The sequence below is a fragment of the Lacerta agilis genome, chromosome 6, assembly GCF_009819535.1.
Source record: "Lacerta agilis isolate rLacAgi1 chromosome 6, rLacAgi1.pri, whole genome shotgun sequence".
Classification (NCBI taxonomy): domain Eukaryota; kingdom Metazoa; phylum Chordata; class Lepidosauria; order Squamata; family Lacertidae; genus Lacerta; species Lacerta agilis.
This window is the reverse complement of record NC_046317.1, coordinates 37,782,135-37,802,265: the sequence shown is the minus strand read 5'-3', so window position 1 is coordinate 37,802,265 and position 20,131 is coordinate 37,782,135. Positions and strand designations below refer to the sequence as shown.

The 20,131-nt window shown below is 41.2% G+C and overlaps 1 protein-coding gene across 4 annotated transcripts in view; it reads right to left on the bottom strand.

The window, feature by feature from the left end:
• Positions 1–1,960: 1,960 nt before the first annotated feature.
• Positions 1,961–20,131, bottom strand: part of FYB2 (FYN binding protein 2) — a 35,583-nt gene continuing 17,412 nt past the window's right edge. For 2 of the 4 annotated variants that reach the window (XM_033152015.1, XM_033152017.1), the window contains exons 8-19: positions 17,790–17,874; positions 17,290–17,416; positions 13,349–13,481; positions 13,201–13,241; positions 10,750–10,819; positions 10,235–10,324; positions 8,778–8,806; positions 7,658–7,718; positions 5,378–5,474; positions 3,635–3,794; positions 3,018–3,051; positions 1,961–2,648 (exon numbers count right to left, since the gene is read on the bottom strand). In XM_033152015.1, the coding sequence (XP_033007906.1) occupies positions 2,639–2,648; positions 3,018–3,051; positions 3,635–3,794; positions 5,378–5,474; positions 7,658–7,718; positions 8,778–8,806; positions 10,235–10,324; positions 10,750–10,819; positions 13,201–13,241; positions 13,349–13,481; positions 17,290–17,416; positions 17,790–17,874 (937 nt within the window). In that variant the 3' untranslated portion in view covers positions 1,961–2,638. Of the gene's footprint in view, positions 2,649–3,013; positions 3,052–3,634; positions 3,795–5,377; positions 5,475–7,657; positions 7,719–8,777; positions 8,807–10,234; positions 10,325–10,749; positions 10,820–13,200; positions 13,242–13,348; positions 13,482–17,289; positions 17,417–17,789; positions 17,875–20,131 lie in introns of those variants that run through there. The other 2 variants (XM_033152016.1, XM_033152018.1) reach the window with 2 other exon arrangements.

Genomic DNA, 20,131 nt, shown 5'->3' with positions numbered 1-20,131 from the left:
ACCAACCTATTTTGGTGTCGATTCCCCCCCTCCCCTTTTATTGCACCGCACTGTTTGTGATTATTACTCCATGGTTGACATTTGCACTTTAATAAAGAGATGAGAATCTTACAAAACGCTGCATGCTTGAGCTGTTCTTGTGATAAAATCAAAGGACTTAAGATACCTTCTGCCTGCTTATAGCAAAGTGAGGTATGTCTTGAATTACCAGGGAGCAGCATGTGGAAGAAAATGCTTAGCAAGTTATCAGAAAACATGAGCTTCCAGAGAATTGCCATTAAAAGTGAAAAATAATCACGGGGTGGCACAAAGGCAGGCACAATATTAAGGAAAGCCCATTGGTGTTGCCCACTAGAAATACGGGCAGAAAGCTTAGCTAGAATTGGTTCCCACATACTATTTAATGGTATTTTCCCCAACACTAACTTCAGGCACCCATGTACTGGGCCTGAAATAGGTTTTCTGCTAAAAAAAGAAAGTCCCAGATTCTAGCACAGTGTAGGGAAATTCAGCTAAATGACATGACTATCATGGAAATATCTCAGTCTTTGCCATTTTTTCATTCCTTACAATCCAGCTCGGGTGGTTGCATATCAAAGAGACTGACAAGCCAAGTCAAAGTAATTAACGTTAAGTTTATCTAATGTGGAAACTGTTGATTTACACAAATCCACATTTCTTCTGAGTTTTCTCCTGAGATTATGGAAGTTCAATATTTTGTGCTGGCAAACCTGTGTTTTGTAGGCTTAAGCCACTTTGAAAGGCAGTGTGCATGTCAGCACACTTAATTCTGTCCACATGTTAGAATATCAAAAATCCAGGGTATCAACTTCTAAAGAAGATCTTGCTTGAGATTGGGATTTGGCTTTTATTCAGATTTTCCCCACATGCAGAACTATCTGATCATTGTAACAAGTGCCATTTATACAATTGGCTTTCCATAACGAAACATGTTTTCTAACCAAGTCAGACAATTGTTAAGAAATTTCTTAACATCTTGAAACAAGCAGAAATTCTAATTTGATTGTGCAAACTTGAAACAATGTGCCCATTTTTACCAATCTGCATTAGTTTTACTTTCTTTGGTGAGTCTTGCACATACTCCCATTCAACCCTTCTTTGCAGTGTTTACCATGGGATGCCCGGCTGTGAAGACATTGTAAATCTAGAGGGAAACCAGCCCATTTACCACAAAACCAGAACAGGCCAACATGCATTTGTGTCAAGGCCTCTCATCTTTGAACTAGGTTTTCCCCCCTTCCCAATGGCCATTTGTTCTTAACTCAAAGTCACTTCCCTTGTTTTATTTAAGCTACCTACAGATTAAGTAAGTAAATGGCGTTTCTGTGTGCTGCTCTGGTTTGCCAGAAGTGGCTTAGTCATGCTGGCCACATGACCCGGAAGCTGTCTGCGGACAAACGCCGGCTCCCTCGGCCTATAGAGCGAGATGAGCGCCGCAACCCCAGAGTCGTCCACGACTGGACCTTACAGTCAGGGGTACCTTTACCTTACAGATTAAGTTACAGGTAGGTAGCCGTGTTGGTCTGCCATAGTCAAAACAAAATAAAAAATAAAAAAATTCCTTCCAGTAGCACCTTAGAGACCAACTAAGTTTGTTCTATATAGTGAGAGAGTGGGGAGGGGTATTACTCAGAAGGGTGGTAGGAATTGGTGATTGGCTGATAGGTGTGGAAAACCTGTTGACCAATTGCAGTCGTTAACAGTCAACAGGTTTTCCACACCCATCAGCCAATCACCCATTCCCACTACCCTTCTGTGTGACTTCTGTTCCTGTGTATCTGAAGAAGTGTGCATGCACATGAAAGCTCATACCAAGAACAAACTTAGTTGGTCTCTAAGGTGCTACTGGAAGGAATTTTTTTATTTTGTTCTTACAGATTAAGTTAAATAAAACAGGAAGCCAAGTTTTAAGCAGCATCGCCTTCAAAAACAATCTGTATTAAATGTCAATTCATACTTCATTTTATTTACATCTACAATGAATGCTTCAAGTACGCCAACAGCACATCTAATATGTACAGGGATTCAGACTTAATATAGGAGCATACAGTACAAATGCCAAAGCTTACATTTTCATCATTGACAACACACACACACAGACCAGCTGTTTCACACACAAAATGGTAAGTATGCTGGCCATGATCCAAGGAACCAGGGTGATTTCTGCACATGCACAGGAACTTTACATGTTCTCCATCTGTCATAACTGAAAATCCTCTTGTTCAGGAGCGGATGGGAGCTGGAAACAAAACCCGACGAAAGCCTCCTATACATATGCAGGTTCATTAGCCGTGTGCACGAGGGTCTTTGGATCCCTGCTGTTAGCTAGAATCTAAATTATCCAGTCACACAAACGACACAGCATGAACTTGAAAAACAATTTTGAACTTGCAATATTGGAAAGCAACCATGCTCAACTCCATGTCTATCATTCAAGCAAGTGGCAGCTGTTAACTGTGAGCTACTGAAGAATTCAAGCTTAGCATGCAGTTTGCCATCGACAACTCAATTCTATTTCTTCCCACGCAAAGAAGTTTCTTACTGGTGCTTATTTTCGGTGGATGCCATCGATACATCATCACTTCATAGGAAACAGTTGTGCTGCAGATGTACAGTACTAATGTCTGCTACAAAAGAAAAGACACAAGTTTACCCCAGCATTGCACATGGATATTTATTTAAAAGCCACACCAAATTCTTTATCAATGATAAATACATTGGGAAAGAAAAGAAGCAACTCCCTTAGCAGTGTTTGGCTGATGACATAGAACGCAGCTACTTTAAAATACGATCATGGGGCATCCAGAAAGGATAAAACAATGCAGCTACGTAAGAACACGAATCATTCCCATAATAAAATTATAAAGGAGAAGGAGCCTCTAATTGTCTCAAAGAACAAACAAAACTACCAGATCCCGTCACACTATAAACCTCAAGCAAAAATGACTATGAAATTGTTCTCTAACATCGGGATAAAAAAAATACACAAAATTTACCTGAAATTCAAGTGTTCTAGTAGCACAAATCCATCTAGGAAAGAATAAAATAAATTACATTCATAAATACTTCTTAATATTTTAGGCATATGCAAAATCCTCCAAACAGCGTATTTTTCCATTTATAAGATGCCTCCAATTTGGGGGGACTCAGATTTAAGAAAATGGGGGGAGATGTATCTGTTTATAAGGCGCCCCCTAATTTTGGACATTTTAAAGGAAAAAAACAGTCTTATACATGGAAAAATACGGTAAATGCTTTAAAACTGGTGAATAGTTAAAGATATGCCAAGAATAAGTTTTCCTAATTCAAATTGCCAGATTCAAATACTGATCCAAGTAAATAATCAATAGCCCCTCATTGGTAGCAGAGTTTTGGTTTCTGGAAATAAAGGCAAAAAGGAGTCTGGTTCTCAGCTGCAGAAGGGTCTGGGGAGCCCAGAATTTCATTTGAGCTACTTACACATTCAGATTTCTACCCTGTGCTTCCCTGCAATACCCAATACCCAGTTTGTGATCATTGAGACTGCCAACTCTCCTCTTACCCACCCAAACTGTTTTGTTTATGCTCTGCTTAAAACATGGCCGTTCCATTCAACACCACTCGGAAAACTTACATTTGCCTTCGGAATTCCGACATATCAATTGGTTCCCATCCGTAATATCAATGACTTCAAGTTGCTCGCCTGCCGTGATCCTCAAGTCAAGTTTTCCTTTGGACAAAGTATTTGAGCAGTGTGCAACTGCAGTATTGATTACCCCAATCTCCTTATCATACTGAGAAAAGGGAATAAGAAAATAAATAAAGATGCAATCCAATGTACAGTGTACACTTACTGGAAAAAGACCCATTGAAAATAATGGGGTTACTTTCAAGTAAGCATAGGTAGCTAAAAGGGCTTGGGCATCCTGAATGGTTCTTTGAACACTTACATCACAAGCTGCTTTGCAAAGTCTCAAATTTCAGAAGTAGGTTGTCATAAAGCATCGGGATGACGAAGAATATGGATGAATGTTTGAGAAATGCAAGGCCAAACCTTCATTGGGTATGCAGAAGAACTAGTTGTATTATTATTTGGGTTTCAGGCTATATCATGAGTTTGAACATTTCTAATCACTTAAGGAGGATCTGCAGCCTTCTGAATAGACCATGAAATACAGGTGAAACTTGAAAATTAGAATATCGTGGAAAAGTCCATTTATGTAAGCAATTGTTTTCATTAGCTACTGGAGTTTAATATATGAGATAGACTCATGACATGCAAAGCGAGATATGTCAAGCCTTTGTTTGTTAGAATTGTGATGATTATGGCATACAGGTGATGAAAACCCCAAAGTTGAAATTGTTGATTTGGGGTTCTCATCAGCTGTACGCCATAATCATCACAATTATAACAAATAAAGGCTTGACATATCTCACTTTGCATGTCATGAATCTATCTCATTTATTAGTTTCACCTTTTAAGTTGAATTACTGAAAGAAATGAACCTTTCCACGATATTCTAATTTTTCGAGTTTCACCTGTATATGAATGATGCCTACGGTTTGTTTTGGTTTGTTTGTTTAAAAATAATCCTAGTATCCAACCCACCAGGTATTAGGGCTCCCAAAACATAGCAGCAGCAAGGTTGATTTCCCCAAAGTCTCAGACGCAGATTTAAAATGAAAATGAACACTAGATTTTTTAAAAGTTAGACTGTTTCAGTTCAACTCCATTAAATAATAAACTATGGAAAACATTGGGAGGGGACAAATAGAAACATGTAACAAGTGCTGTAATGCCCAGGTCTCCAGCATCATAAATCCTAACCATCACCATCTAAAACACTATAAAGATCATACAAACAGTTCCTGAGTGTGTTCAGCTGCTGGAAAGTGTCAAGCATCAAAACTATGGGATAACCTCTTAGGAGGTTTATGTCCTGGCTTACCAGAGAGATCATATGAGTAGCTGGAAATACTCCTGACTGGGCTCAAGCAGATGATTTGAAAAACCAGCATCAGATCTAGAAAACATTTCCTTGTATTGGAGCCCTGTTTTAGTATGTTTCTAGCAGACGAACACGGTCTGCAGCCTACAATTCTTCAGGTACTTCTATACTTTGCAGCTCGCGGGTTTCTATCTGAACCAACCCCCAGAATCCTTGGCAAACTGCTAAAAAATTACCTGTGCAACTAATGACAAAATAATTTAAACAGAACAGTTTTCTGGAACACTGCAGCTCACAGTTCTGTACCTGACAGGAGGTGACAGATTGTGCAATAGACTTTCATGCATCATACACATGCAAGAGTTGACTCTGCATTGCAGGTAACCATGCCAACATATTCCAAGCAAAAACAAAATAAGGAAACCTACCATGAACTTCTCTCTGAACAGCTTTTCTTCTTTTGTCATCTTGCTATTCTTCTCTAAAGTATGTTTCTTGACTTTGAAGAAATTTCGTGAGGAAGGCCTATGAAGAAAGAATACACATGATAAACCAGCAACTCAATGTGAGCAATTCAGAACAAAAGTGGGGTGTTATTGGAATAAGATGGAGACATATAAGAGCACTTTTCACAAGTGAGAAGAAAGCATCTGTGTAGAGCATACTTATCTGGAAGCAAGTCCCACTGAACTCAATGGAACTTACTTCTGCATGGACATGCAAAGGAAAATGTCACAAATCTCACTGAACATACTTCAGAATAACATGCATAGGAGTCTCTTGTACAACTGCCATTTAAACTAGAAGATATAATTTGTAAAAGTTATTAACAGAGAAAATTTATTAAGCCAAATGTATTTTCTAGTCAACATAGACTTTATATCCCATTTAAATTACTTCTATCCTGCATTTTATCAAAAACTTTCTAAAATGTTAGCTTTACAATACAGGAATTGTGTCTATGTATGCACAGAAACTTTTTAAATACCAAAAGGACAGAAGAACAAAAGGACACTAGCAAATACTAGAGAAATAAAAAATTACAGCCTAGTTTGGAGGCAATGAGAAACCATGATTTGCTGCTACAGAAGTGAGCATTGGAGAGCCTTGGGCTTGGGTTCCCTCTCTTCTTTCAAACATGATTTCAAATCAGCCAGGGTTCCCTTGATGTCCAAACACAGGAACCTCCAGTTTGCTTAAACTACAATTAGTGAGAGAACAAGCTACAGTCAAAGCATGATTTCAGAGCCCTACCTATTTTCACTAGTTATAGTTTGTGAGGAGGTGGATCAACTACAGTTGCTTCAAGGCTTTCCATTACTAATATTTAGTGAGGAGCCAAGAGAGTGGATTTATTTTAGAAAAGATGCCCATAGCTTCCTGAAGCAAATAGGAAATAACAACAAGTACACCTTTTCATTACATTTTGGGGCCATCACCATTTCTCCACCAACCCATCTCTTTTGACTTGAGGAACTTTTAACATCCCATTTTATGAATCTCATTTTTCTCTCCAGAGAAAAGGGGAAACACCAGGTTTCCTAATGGCACACATGCTGCAAAAAATGCTGATGTTCCAAAGAGAGACAATGAGTATCAGCGAGATCAACCACAATACCCCACACAAACAGGCCTCATTTCACGCACCACTGAATCACAAAAACATTTTCCAATAGGAATCATGTAGTTACAGCAGTACACAGACTTGCAGTTCAATAGGTTGCAAGTGGAGAACCAAGCAGTTTTATTCAGCTGTAGAGCTAAAAGGGATTTTTTTTAATGTATAAAAAATGTAAACATAGAACAGATGTCAAAAATTAAAAATTTCCTCGAATGCCGCATGAATTTCATCACCATGGCTTTCTACCCCACGAAGAGACAGTTATACATTTAGTAGTCAATTATTCTCATGCTGCTGAAGAACTAATTCGATTTTATCATGCTCATTTACACCATCTCTATCTCCCACACACATTCCCACACTGCACACATACAAACATTCATATAGACATGCAGTGCACACACCCATTCATTCTCACTAACATTCACACACACACATCCACACACTTTCTATAACCCCCACCACTACCACTTCACCCCACTGCAATTGAACTTGAAAACATGAAGCTTATTTGCAATCTAATTGAGGCTGGGGTTTTGTTTTCGTTTGGGTGACCCACAGGTGCCAGCAGCCAGCACACCCCCACCATGGATTAAAGACTCAAACTTGTTATCACATCTGTTAACCTAGATCCATTGCCACAATTCACAAATGGGGGTGGGGGGGTTGATCCTGGGTACACGAAAAGAAGTCAATGGGGTACATCTATGCTGCAAACCTGTTTTGCTTTTGTCCTGCTATCATGGCCCCTCCAAAGAATGCTGGAAATGTGTTGCTTGGGGAGAATGCCAATAATTTTCAGAAATCGCTAGATCCCTTTGCACAAAGGGAATGCTCTTAAGATCACGCGAAACTATAGCATAAATAAAACCAAATGCATATCCTTCATATTCTGAGGCAGATGGTGTGGCTCAAAATGGAGTACTAGAGATATTCTTGCTCAAATAAATTCACCGTGGACTATATATAAAGCCAGCATACCGGGAGGTCCATCTTCAGAGCGGCATAATCATTTTCATAACACTACTGCTGGCAACGGAATTTTGGTTATGAGAGCAAAATGTCATTTATCACAATTTTTACCTACTTCGTATCGTTTTGTTCTGCGTCAATGTTGTCATACACCATGCTTTCCGGGGCCATAACATCTGTTGTCAAAAGCACATGTGGATGTTATTATCTGTCATTTACAATGTGCCTAAACTTTCCTAAGTGCTGTATAAAGATTTTTAAACAGGCCACATTCCCTGCCTACAGGTTTATAATCTCATAGACATGACACAAAAGGAGACAAAGTGATCTGGAGTGGGGCCGTAACTAGGGGGTGGTGATGTGGGCCCCCACCAGGGGCACAGATGGGAGGGCGCAAAATCGGCTAAAATATGTCCATAAATATGTCTATAAATAAAAATATTGATTACTGCCTCATAAGAAAAGGTTTATAAAAGAGGGTGAATTGAATGGGTGGAGGGAGGGGTTTGAGGAGAAGGGAAAGAACAACTAATTTGTAAATGGATAGGGGGTGCAATCTGGATGCTTCTGCCAGGGGCGCAAGATCACCTAGCTACGGCTGTGATCTGGAGCAGGATATGGGAGAAAAGGGAAACACACACAGATGAGCAAGCATCCATTAAAGTTTCAGCATTGCAACAATTAACTCAGTTACAAACTATAGGCCTACTGTAATCCAGGGGCACTGCTGGACTCCAGCTCCTGTTTCTCTTCTACAAGCCATTTAATTCACAAATCGGAAATTAAACCTGCCTTAACATCTAAATCAATTCACAAAGCATCTAATTGTTCAAAAATCCAGGAAGTGGATAACCTGCTCTTCAAATCTGTGAAATTGCCACCTCTGAAATCCTAGGCAACTTGCTTGTGGCATGAGGGTCATTTGCCTTCCCAGCACCTGTATAATAAGCCTTAAAATTGCCAAGCAAGCAGTAACTTTTGTAAATGACATTCTGGTTTGTATGAAATATAGCTCTGTGGGTTTTCAGTGCACACAAAGGCAGATTCATCCTGCAAGATCAGTGGCAGGAGGTGCAGGAAAACATGTCTGGGCTGCACTTAGTTGTAAACAATTGTTATGATGTAAATTATAGGCTGTGTTATAAAAACCAGCAATCACATCTCATGACCTGTCTATTTCTCGATCCTTACCTCCACAACCCCAATGTGTTCAAAAGGGAGGCACACCAGCTTACCTAGATTTGGTGCAGAACTGGAAAGAATGCTGAGGACAAAAACAAAACAAAATCTAAGTTGTATGTTTCAACATGGTTCATAAATTTCAGTATCGGTTGCATGCAATTAAAGACTTTGAAGAAGGCTTTTGCATGCACACATCTCCGCTTTCTCATCACACTTACATTTTGGATGAACATTAGAACAAATTGTTAGACATCTGCTACCTAATCTATATCCAGTACTGTTTACAGTATTATGCTAACGTGGCTAAGTCACACCTAGAATAAATCAATGCTGCAGGGAGGAATAGAATATATGAAAAGACAAGGAGAAAAATGGCCTCAAGAGTTCATGAGCTATTTGACTTCTACACATAGGACTCTGTTTCTTATCAGTCTTAACCAGTGTTAATCAGGGTTTATGGGAGTTGGAGTCCAACCCAGAGGGCTGTGGTCTCTCCATCTGTGCCATACACTCTATTTGAACCCAACTCTTGGCATTTAAAAAAATCATTACATATCCATATATCCATCACGGCAAACACCATTTTGTAGCTAATAATTACAAGAGAGTTACATTTGTAAAGTCCGGGGGGTGTTTCATCCAACAGAACTCCTACCGACTAGAGCAGCAACAAGATCATAGGACCACTGGAAGCAGACTGGGCAAAGAGGAGAGCCTAACACGACTACAGGTGAGCCAGCTATGCAGAGAGGCTGATGCAGAAGAAAGAAAGTCAGCTGAAATGTACGCAAGCACTAGTGAGCAGCTGAGCATGAAACAACTGTTCAAGGTGTTAGAATTCCTTTGGCAGGTTGCACAACAGATCCTGGAATTACAAGTTACATAATCATTTTCTTGAGAATCCTGGCAGGGGTGGGGAGAGGGAAGGTCTGTAGCTGGAGCATTTGCCCTATGTGCAGAAGGTCCCTGGTTCAGTCCTCAGCATGTTGAGGTAGGGCTGGGACGGATTCTGGTCTGAAGCCTTGGAGAGCTACTGCCAATCAGTATAGACTAGTGTTTCCCAAACTTGGGTTTCCAACTGTTTTTGGACTACAACTCCCATCATCCCTGACCACTGGTCCTGAGGGCTAGGGTTGATGGGAGTTGTAGTCCAAAAACAGCTGGAGGCCCAAGTTTGGGAAACATTTGTATAGGCAATACTGAACTAGATAGAGTAATGGTCTGTCTCAGCCAGCTTCCGATATTTCCCCTGAGTTTTGATCCCAAAGAGATACAAAAATGGATAAAATGTAATTATCTGTTGAGTATTGGCAAGCATTTGACATTATCAGCTGCCCTTTCCTCTCTCCAAATGCCAGAATTGGGGGCTTACACCTTTTCAGTACAGACACAGTCCTGGGCACCAGGCAGCTTTATAGTCACATGCACATGAAGCTGGCTAGTAAATCAAGGAAAATTACTTTGTTTTCAGGATAAAGGGCAGCTGTTGATTTAAATTAAGACTACATACCGTGAATTCTCTTTTAAATGTGCATTCTTCATTTTGAATTTTCCTTTCTTGAAAAATTTCCCAAGTCCCTTTAACTTTTCTTTGACATCACTAGGTAATGAAAAGGTTAAAATCGTCAGATTATACCCAGGACTGGGAAGTTATGAACACTCATCCTTTATCACCATTTATGAAAGTGAAGTTGATTGGCAATAAGGTTAAGACTAGCAAAAGGCAGTCATTCTGAACACGGCAGATTCGTAATTAATGTCTGGAATTCAATACCACAATATGTAGTCATTTCCACTAACTTAAGAGGTATTTGAAAGGGATTAGACAATTCCATGGTATAGAGGTCTAAATGGAACAAGGGTCTTCTGAGGGACTACTAGACACTTTATTTATTTAAATGTGCATCTTTCCTTTTCACCAATGGTGTTCAAAAGTGAAAATTCATAGGTCTTGCCCTTCATAGTGTGTGAAAACCTACTTAAGCTGCCAGTTCTGAGGTAAAAGACAGGAAACAAAGCACTCACTCTGACTTGGTTGAACTATAGCCTTCACTTCGAACATCCTCATAGGTTTCTTCACAGGCATCCTCTGAAACTTGATATACATTCAGATCTCTTTAATAACACAATTCCCAGCAGTGAATTATTATCTGAACAGAAAGTCAAATGCTCGGAGAAGTTAAGGGATGTAGCAATGAAGTTTAATGTACAACAGACTTTTTATTATAACTTATTAACATAGCATAAGCATTTCTTTGAAGCCTTAAGCAGAAATCCCCTCTGCAATCCAAAATCGGTGGCCAGCCATCGCTGCATCCATACAGCTACTACAGTACTATAGACGGCAACAATTTTCTGTGTGTCCAATTGATACGTGATCACCTACTTGCAGGTCCTTTGGGGAGAGGGCAGAACAGGGTGGAGAGAGCAGAATAAGGGGGCTTATGTGTGGGGACACCTCTGCAAAATGGTTGCTGCCTGTACATTGCTCAAGCTGGCCAGGGCAGATGGAGGGCAAGAATAATGCCTTTTCCCTGCACCAGCTCCCCAACTGGTAAAGCAAAGACACCTGGGTTAGACCTGTTGCCATCACATGGTGGCACAGGAACATCTCTGTTCCAACAGAGCCTAGCTCCATCCTCACCCCTGAAATGCCCTGTTTTGGAATGGGGGGTGGGGAGTCCACTATACCACCTGTGGTAGCTCCTGCCTGCCTACTGTTTGGGTATGGAGAAGTGGGGGCTCTTCTCAGAAGCAGTGACAGAGCAGGGCTGGGTGGAGGGATACCTCTGCCTTATCCAAACCCCTTCCAGCATGGCAGATTGGGATGTGTGTATGGATTGCCTTGTAAATTGTTGCGAAGGAGAAAGAAGGGTCAAGTGAATTTCAAATTCAGCACATCTTACAAGGGGAATAACCCACAAGACTACTTCCACATAAAAGAAAGGCACTATTGGAAGGTCAATAAGCATTGAATTATTCAACTTATAAACCTCTACATGAGGACATGTTAAATGAGCTATACCTATATGGTGCTTTAACTAGTGTCTTTAAAATACCAACTTATTTTAATAAGCTTTGCTAATACTGTACAGCCCATATACTCCCAGAGCAAAAAAAAAGAAGTCTATAAAATAACTGAACCAGAAGACCAGATTAGAAACTAGCACTTTCCCCTCAACTAAACCTCAACATAAAGACACATTAAGAAAAACCAGGGATAACTATGACTTCCACCATCACACACGGAATGGCTGCTGTTAAGTATTATTGTGGGCTAATCAGTCTCTCATAAAAGGGCCATTTTTGTCTCTGACAGTACGATTATAACCCCTGAACATTTTAAATGCAGTTGCTTCAAATATGGTTAAGCAGGCAAATTGAATCTGCTCACTCACAAGGGGTTTGACTCATGCATAGTTGGAGATAGTTAGCCACTAACTTAAGCTCCATTGATTTCAGTGGGCCTGTTCAAAGTATGATAATAACTGACCCAAAGTTACTCAGTAAATTTTTGTGATGGATCCATACAATCCACTTGGCCTAACTTAGAAAAACAAGGATAGGGTGTATGCTACCTTGAGCTCTTTCAGTAAGAAAACTATAATACTGTAATACAAAAAAGCTATATAATAAAGGTCCCGTCAAAATAAGGATGAACAAGAACCTCTCAAATCAATACAAAATCGAAAATTCTTTCTAGTAGCACCTTAGAGACCAACTGAGTTTGTTCCTGGTATGAGCTTTCGTGTGCATGCACACTTCTTCAGATACCAAGAAGTGTGCATGCACACGAAAGCTCATACCAGGAACAAACTCAGTTGGTCTCTAAGGTGCTACTAGAAAGAATTTTCGATTTTGTTTTGACTATGGCAGACCAACACGGCTACCCACCTGTAACTCTCAAATCAATGAACAGGTGCATAAGCAGATTAAGAAAACACTGAGGACAGCCTCAAAGGAATCTGGCAGAATGTAGTGTGCATCCTATTAGACATGCCTCAGACTCGGAAGGCACATCATAACAACTCCATACAGCATGGATGCAGAACTTGTGTCCTCCTAGATGTTGGACTAAACTCTCATGAGCTGTAGCCAGCATAGCTGATAGTCAGGAATAATGTGAGTTGTAGTCCCAGCAACATCTGGAGGGCTACAAGGCCCTCGTTCCTGCCATGCAGCCTCAACAGATTTAATGGATGGAGAAGAAAGCATTATTTCTGATTCCTAGAAGGTTTTATCCTGTACAGTAAGAAAATAGACTGAACACCAATTCCTATTTTGTACATTACTCATCAACAAGAGGTTATCAGGAGACCACAAATTTGGATTGGCAAAGGTGTTCCGAACTAGGATTATAGTGCTTTTAAAACAGCATTCTATACATGCTATTTCCACCTATCTATTATAACCCTTGTTATACTTGTTTAATAACTTTTTTTTTAAGAAAAAAGATGGTGTTACTTTCACACTTACAGGTCTCTGAAGTCAGTGAGCTGTGGGCATCAGAAGTTTGACTGCAACAGAAACAATTTTTAAAAAGTTGTGATGAATATGTGCTTCAGATTTCGAAAGGCATTTTTCAAAACTTACATCTACACCTAGACACTCTGCTAGTACTCACAACTCTCTCTGTATTCCTTCCACGTCATCATACACTTCCTCATGAACATGCACCACTTTGGGAGTCCTTGCAGCCAGACTTGAATTCTCTTCGTCTGTTTTCAAGGCTTCCAGGCACACATAATCATCTGAAACTAGAGCAAAATTCCTGCTTACAAGCTTTCCTGAGCCTGTACAAAATTGACGCATTACCTAAACTTCTTGATGCTGAAATCGCAAAGCAGAATCCCGCGCTTCTCAGGGAAGACTATCATGAGTGTATCAGCCTCTCCATGCATGCCTCCTCAAAAATCTATAGCCAACCAGCGTTCTCAGTCCTTACTGCCTGCTATGCTTCCAGCCTTCTTAGGGCTCAATAGTGCTTGAGAAGCTACAGCATACTGCTGTTTAACAACATTCAGTTTTGTATCTCATTTCTCTCCTAAGGTTTGACCATAATGTTACAGTAGCTAATCAAAAGGGTGGCTTTTGGTGGGATCTGAGGTAGCAACAACAACAAAAGCACGACCTTGAGGATGGTTGTGTAGATCAGTGGTTCCCAACCTGGGAGACACTTGCCACTGGGTGGGGATGTGGAGTTACCCAAGGGGTCTGTCCACAAAGAATGTTCCTCCAAACAGCTCGATCATTTCCTCTGCGCTCCTCTTCTGCTTCACAGTGGCATCTCCAGGAGTGCTGTGTTACCGCTGAGGCATTTATGACAATTGGCAAGCACAAGATTGCAACTGAGTGGCTTTGGCCTGGTTTCCCTGCTGTCATTTCTTTGTTGGTACTTAGTGTGAGCTTCATTTAAAAGAACAAGTGGTGGCAAGGCATGGAAACAGTGGGTTTTGACCTTGCCCTCCATGCTTCTGTTGCTTTGTCTGCAGAGGTGTGTTGTGCCTAGGGTTTTTCTGGACTTTCGACACTGCACTACACATAGGGCTTATTAGTGGGAGGTAGAATACATGGCATGGTGGCTTGAAGGCCCTTCATTGGATTTTATCAGACTACATACTGTGGGCCATTGATGGGCTTCATTCATCCTAATTACTGATTTCTTTCGGGCACCTGAGTTTTGGCATTATTAGGGAGTATTTCTGGTGCTCTGTTGGAATAAATTCTGTGGACGAGGGTTGCCTAATTCTTGGGTGGAGGACTGGATTAGTTAAGTTTTAGGGGCAGATCTTTGGAGGCTGTTTTAGAATTTGCTACTCATGCCCACTAGCTTATTTAAAAAATGCAAATAAATAAAATATTGAATATAAATAACAGATCATTAAATGAACTGTATATATAAATAGCTTTATTTACAGAGATTAGGAATTTCACTGGAGTATACAAATGATGGTTCTGATTCTATAAAGAATATGCTACATTTGTAGCTTTGAAAGTTTGCATTTTAATTCATTTTAGGATTACTTCAAACGGATTGCATTTAAGTTCAGTTGGATATAAATAAATTTGTATTTAGTTGTAATTTGATTGATTAGTTGGGTTGTTTATCATTGGGTCTACTGGGGAAATGATATTTTATAAATTAAAATACCTTCCATACCTTTAGCAATTGATTAATAGGGTTGATTGGTGGGTATATTGGGGAAATAAATGAATTTATAGTTATGAACAAGTTTATATTGAATACCTCTTAGAATTAATTGCTTGAGTTGCTAATTGGTGGGGTACATTGGGGGAAGAAATAAATATTTTTTTGCCACGTCCTTTGATTTTGGCACATTTACAAATTAATTTAAAAGCATTATTGAAATCATAACAGTTGTTTGCCATTGTGAGCTTTTTTTAATTAAAAGAGCCTAAAATGGTGACAATTAGCATGGACGGCATATTCAATACTTGCAAAGGTTGAGACCCACTGGGGCAGATAACACTCAACAAGAGGTCATTTATTATGAAAAGAAAGAAAAAGTGCATTCATTAGTTTCTAAGTTTTTAAACTGAAGATGTCATTCTCTGGAAGATAGCAACTTGAAAAGAATTGAAATGATGAAATGACTGAAAAAGGATGTGTTTCATATTTTATTTGAAAGGGAGCAGAACGTTATTTGAAAGCGTTTCCCCATTCATCTTCTTCAGGTAGAGCCACATTTGGCCCTTGAGCATTCAAACCCTACCCACACCCACCCAAACTATTCCATTCTGTTTTCTCTCCGCTATCATACAAACCCTGCTGAGGCAGGCTAATGGCTTTCTGTGGGAGTCACAAATGCATCTAACGGCTGGATTAAGCTTTAACACAGCAGTGTTTATACTTGGAAGAGATGTAACAGCATGAAACGAGCCCAGCTTCCAGCTCACAAACACTGTGGCGAGGCTCTTTTATATTTGAAAGCAGAACAGGTTACATTAGGGCAGTGTTTTTCAACCTTTTTTGGGCAAAGGCACACTTGTTTCATGAAAAAAATCACGAGGCACACCACCATTAGATAACAATAATAGTAGTAGTAGTAATAATAAAAATGATAATTCTTCTCATGTCTGAATTGAGCATGTGAAGATGGCGCACCTTGCCCCGGCCCCACCAGGCTAATAATAATAAATAACAACTATAGTACTAGTCAGGACTCTCCCCCCAGCCACAGGAACTCAGTTCTGGCACCTCTCAGGTGGGCGCCTTCGCCATTATAAGAGAACGAGGGAAGGCGTCCGTGATGAGTTCCAGGCTCCAGCACCTCTTTTTCTAGAAAAATAGCATTGGTAGCAGCAGATGCCCCAATGCTAGGTAGGCAGCAGAGGTAGGAGGCGGTGTCGTAGCGGCGGCCGCCTCGCCCCGCACGGCGCACGGGGGTCAGCCAGTTGCTCCACTCGCGCAGTGCCCAGATGTTGGGCACGCAGCTCAGGTGTCGGCACAGCTGCAAGAAGCTGCCGGGCTGCCGCTGCACCCGCAGCCGCCACTCAGCCAGTCCCGAGGACGGCGGGAGGTGCTCGGCTGGCAGCAGGCGGGCCGGGCCCGCGGTGGTAGCGGCGGCGGCGGCATCAGCCACCGGCCCGGGCAGTACCAAGAGGACTCCGGCTTCTTCGAAGGCCTCGCGGATGGCGCAGAGGCGGAAGGCCACGTCTCCCGGCAGCGGCGAGCCCAGCTCCGGGCGCTCAGCAGCGAAGAGCGGCGCCCTCGGGCACTCGCCCCGCACTGAGCCCAGTCCGCAGCGCGGCCCGCCTGCCAGCAGCTGCAGCCAGTCGGACGAGAAGTCGGCCGCGTCCGCCACGCCGCCCGCGAAGACGTGAGCACTGGGCAGGAAGGCGCTCCGCGGGCTCCGCCGCAGGAGGAGCAGCTCATAGTCAAAGGCGCCCGCCGCCGCCGTGGGCCGAGGGGGAGACGCGCCCAGCCCACCTGCCGCTAGCAGCAGCGTCGCCACCTCCCGCCAGTGCCGCAACCGCCTGCCCATGTTTTCCCACGGAACACCAGGCAACATCTCGCGGCACACTAGTGTGCCGCGGAACAGTGGTTGAAAAACACTGCATTAGGGAAGCTGTTGGAAAAGATTCACAAACAGCACACGTGTCATCACAACATTTAAAGGCAGCACCAACTTTTTGCCAAGAGAATCCGCATGCATAAGAGAGAGAGGACTCATTGTTTGAGTGACAAGACAAGCTCAAACTAAAGTCATTGCACAGCAGGACTGGAATAATTTAGAAAACAAGGTCTTGTTCTCTTCTTAGCTGATCAGACAAACCTGATTGGGGAGGGGTGTTACAGCAACATACCCTATTTATCTATTTACTACAAGTTATGGGTTCTTCTCCAACTGTTCTCATGGGGAAAAAATATATTGCACCTTATGGAGCAATTAAAGCATGAATTATCTAGCCGTGATTGTTACAACAACCCCGTAAGACAAAACCAGAATCATCATCTCTATATTTCCCAGGGGGGTGTAACCGCACAGTGTAAACCATACTGAACTCAAGATTAAATTAAAGTAGTAGCAAGAAGTAACTCACAGTTTCCATCTTTTGCCAGCTGTACCCTAGGGAAAGATGGTGTTGTCTCTTCTTGAAGTATGCCCTTCTCACCTCTATGTTCTCCAGTGATTTTTGGTTTAGCGAGCATAGCTCCTGGGGCACAAATCTAACAGTAAACATTGTGAAACTTGGGTTATAGTCTTTTCAAGACATTCCTTGCCTGATTCTTGCTATATCAAACATATCTGTGCATGTTTGCATCCCACCTTTCTTCCAGCTTGGAAATCAAGGCTGTGAGAAGGTTTGAGAAATCATCTGATAGCGGTGGTTGCTCTACAAACTATCAAGGGAACTTAAAGGGAATATGGGAAAGGTTGGGGTCCACTATGGTTACTCCTCGGCTAACAAAAAATCATCAGCATTTCCACTGGCTAATTTTTAAGAGACTTACTTGATGTTTGCTATGCACGTGTACTTTAAGGCCTGAAAGAGTAGAACCATCACAGGGTATTCCCTTGTGTGCTTCTATTTAAATATACCTTGGCTGATTCTTTAGCTTGTTGGCGTTTTGTCGTTTCACGATTCCAGGGTGGTCCTCTCTCTTCTGTATCCTCTGTTTTAGAGCTGAAATTTTAACATATATTTTGCCTCATGCCACAATATTATAAATATAATATGGAGGTCTGCATTAACACAGATCCAAAACATATTTCAGTGGACATCTAAGGTAGCTTTAGAATAAGACTATACATATATCTTCAATCCTATTTAGTACAATAGATTTATATTCCTGTTTGGGAATTTTGTCTGGACTGTAAAATGGTGGGAATGATCAAGAGTCATACATATTCCCTAGAGCAGCTGTGTGTTGGAGTTGACATTTATCTTGCAACTTTCAAAACAATCCATATAGTTTGTTTGAACTGCGGTGATGTCTTATCACCTGTTATTGAGCCAATACCCCACTGGGCCTTCTTGTGGCAGCTACTCCCTTTCTGTTGGCTCTTGCTCACACGTACACACCTCCTTCAGTGACCCGTCAATGCCACCACTGTCTTTTCCTCACAGAAGCATTAGCCTCTGAAGCACCCAGGTTAAGTTGCTATAGAATGCCATTTTTCTAGCGTTTCAACTGTAAAAATTAGGATTGATAAAAAAAAAACAGCTGGTAATGAGTTAAATCACAAAAATATATGAAAATATATGAAAATACAAAGTCTGATGAGTAATCAAACTGACTAACTCTCTAATGTGTTCCACAGTAGTTTCATTCTGCATTGTCTATCATCAGGAGACAAAACTCATTGACAGTTCAATAAGGTTGCATGCACACCATTATGTAGCATAGCCACGTTCTAGGCTATATGCTCTAGCACTGAAATAGCAGCATCTTAATAGAGGACAAAAACAAACCTTTGCCTACTGGAGGTTTGCTCCCTCGTGTTGTTAACCAGTGTATTTTGACTCACAGAACCTATTTTAATTTATAATGCTCCAAATTTGCATTAGGTGAACTAGTTCTTTGACAGAATGAGGGTGAAATCTATTCAGAGTTTTCCAACAAACTCAGAAGATACCTGTAGATTACTCCTTTGATCTGCCTTCCTCGTGGCAGCACCCCCTCATGGCAACAGATTTTATCAGGGGCTCAGCAAGATGCTTCTAAATGTCCCCAGCAACATCTGCCACACACCCAAAAAGGAATCATCAAGCCCATCACCATCAGTGGACGCAGTCAAACCAGTTCTGCCGTTGTTGATCTCACTTATGTCTATTGCTGACAATTAAGTTCACTTGTTCAAAAGTGATGGAAATTAATGAGCGATAGTCAACCAAGCTTTACTCAGAGTAGGCAAAATGAAATTAATGGATCTAACTTAGTCATGTTAATCAATATCAGTGTGGCTACTCATTCAAATTTGCTTGAATTCCACCAAATGTGCTTAAATTTGGGAGGAGAATTTTTACAGTGATTTGGCACTACTGTTATTTTTGTGCCATGCAAGTATGTCTAGAGCAGATTACCAAACATTCCATAAGGAAAGATGTAGTAGTCACAGGAGACTTCAGCTACCCTGATATCTATTGAAACTCAAACTTTGCCAAGAATATAAAGTCCAACAAATTCCTCAATAGCCTCACTGACAATATCATTCCACAGAAGGTGAAAAAAGCAACAAGGGAACCACCTCTCTTGGATCTGGTCCTCACCAACAGGGAGGAACTGATTGGTGGTGAAACTACAGGGAACCTTGGGAGGAAATGATAATGACCTCTTGGGTTTCATTATACACAGGTAAGAGAAAGTTGAGTGTAGTTGGACATGCACTATGGACTTTAAGAAAGCTGATTTCAAAAAGCTTAAGTAACTATGGAGCGAAGTCCCACGGTCAGAAATGCTCAAAGAGAAGGAGTCCAAAATGGATGGGAGATTCTTAAAGGTGAAATATTGAAGGCACAAAGGCCTTCAAAATTCCAACAACAAAGAAAAATGGGAGACACCTAAAGCAACGTGTGGCTGCATAAGGAGCATACAGATGAACTGAGATGTAAGAAAACCATGAAGGAAGAGTATACATAAGTAGCCAAGAGTTGCAGGGAGATGGTGGAGCAGACAAAAGCTCAGAATGATCTTAAGCTTACAAAAGAGGTTAAAAAAAATAATAATAATAAGTTTCTTTGGCTAGATTTGAAACAAGAGAAAGAACATGCAGTGCCCAACCTAGAGGTAACTGAATAAATGATGCAAGGAGGGACCTGCAGCCCAAGATATGAAAGGAGGTGGTTAGGGAACACCTAGCTCTTTTAAATTCAAATCTCCAGGGCCTGATGAGCTGCACCCAAGGGTACTAAAGGAGCTTGTGGGTGTAATCTCAGACCC